Below are 1,357 nucleotides of genomic sequence, written 5' to 3' on the forward strand. Positions count from 1 at the left end.
TGTGTGTGTGTGTGTGTGTGTGTGTGTGTGTGTGTGTGTGTGTGTGTGTGTGTGTGCAGCTCTGCCAAGAGGATAAAGTGCATGGAGGAGGATGTGGACAGTCCTGGGGAGGAGTCCTACTACCCGGGTCAGGGCCGGTCTCCGGGCAGCGGGAGCCAGACCAGCAGCTGGCACGATGTGGAGCCAGGTACTCCGTCTCCATGGCAACCACACCTCTAACAACATGCCATCTACTAATCCCGCCCTCAACCACCTCCACCTTCTTCACACACACACCTCACCTGAACTGAACCAGACACTTGAAGCAGCAGCACTGTGACAGGATGTGGGAGGAGCTTAAATTAGACAGGTGTATATGAGAACAAACTTCACACCAGCAGGAGGTGGAGCCTACTGCCTGACGAAGAGGTGGAGCTTAGTGACAGATAAAGAGGAGGGGCTTACTGCCTGGTAAAGAGGTGGAGTCTATTAAAAAGAGGCGGGGCCTTTGTTCTGTAAAAACACTGAAATCAGAGAATCAGATGTTTATTTTAAGAGCAGAGAAAATTTTCAACACGAGAAAATATTAAAGACTGATTGTCCTTTTATCACTTTTATATTTATAAATCACAAGATTCAAATGAATTATTAGCTACTTTTCTTTTCTACAATTCTTCCTTTTCCAGTGTTGATATTTTTGTGATAATTGTTCTAATTAGTCCAAAATTTTATGACATTTTTTAATCAGAATAATTCTAAAGAATGATTGGATTTGCATTGTATGAAGTATTGAATTATTTCATATTTAATCCGTTAAAATGTTTTTATTGAGTGAATCGACACCCAGTGGTTGTTGAGGCTCCTTCCTCCTCTTCATCACTCTGCTTTCCTTTTCTCACGCTGCCTTTTCTTCCTTCTTCTCGTTTCTTTCCTTGTCTTGTTTCCTCCGCCTTGCGGTGGGAAGCTGGATATAAGCTGCGTGGCTCTCTAGCTAGCTCATTCATCTCCCGTCAAGGTAAAACCGACAAAACGACTTTGTATTTTCTGTCTTCGTGTTTGTGAAACCGCCTCCTCCTCCTCCTCCTCCTCCTCCTCACCTCCTGATGATGGACAGATGGACGTAGATGTGTGTGGTGTCTGGTTCAGTGTGCTGGACCATCACACCTGCCCCCAACTCCCCCACCCACCCTGACTCCGCCCACCTGCAGCATGCCGTTGACATCATCTTTGTGGTTTACATGTTGATGTTGCAGCGCAGCACCGTGCATGTGTGTCTTCAGATACATGTATCTGTGTGTAACTTCCTGTTTCTGATTCAAAATGCACACACACATGTACGCAATAAAGCTGTGTGTGTGTGTGTGTGTGTGTGTGTGTG

At 45.5% G+C, this 1,357-nt stretch overlaps 1 protein-coding gene across 1 annotated transcript in view; it reads left to right on the forward strand.

The window, feature by feature from the left end:
* LOC106511407 (nuclear factor 1 A-type) overlaps nucleotides 1-187 on the forward strand; it is a gene marked incomplete at both ends in the record, with an annotated part of 4,219 nt that extends 4,032 nt beyond the window's left edge. Inside the window, 1 exon segment of the mRNA XM_014000168.1 lies at nucleotides 60-187. Coding sequence (XP_013855622.1) covers nucleotides 60-187 — 128 coding nt within the window.
* Between the last annotated feature and the right edge of the window lie 1,170 nt (nucleotides 188-1,357).

This window comes from Austrofundulus limnaeus, unplaced genomic scaffold (assembly GCF_001266775.1).
Source record: "Austrofundulus limnaeus strain Quisiro unplaced genomic scaffold, Austrofundulus_limnaeus-1.0 Scaffold2760, whole genome shotgun sequence".
Lineage (NCBI taxonomy): Eukaryota > Metazoa > Chordata > Actinopteri > Cyprinodontiformes > Rivulidae > Austrofundulus > Austrofundulus limnaeus.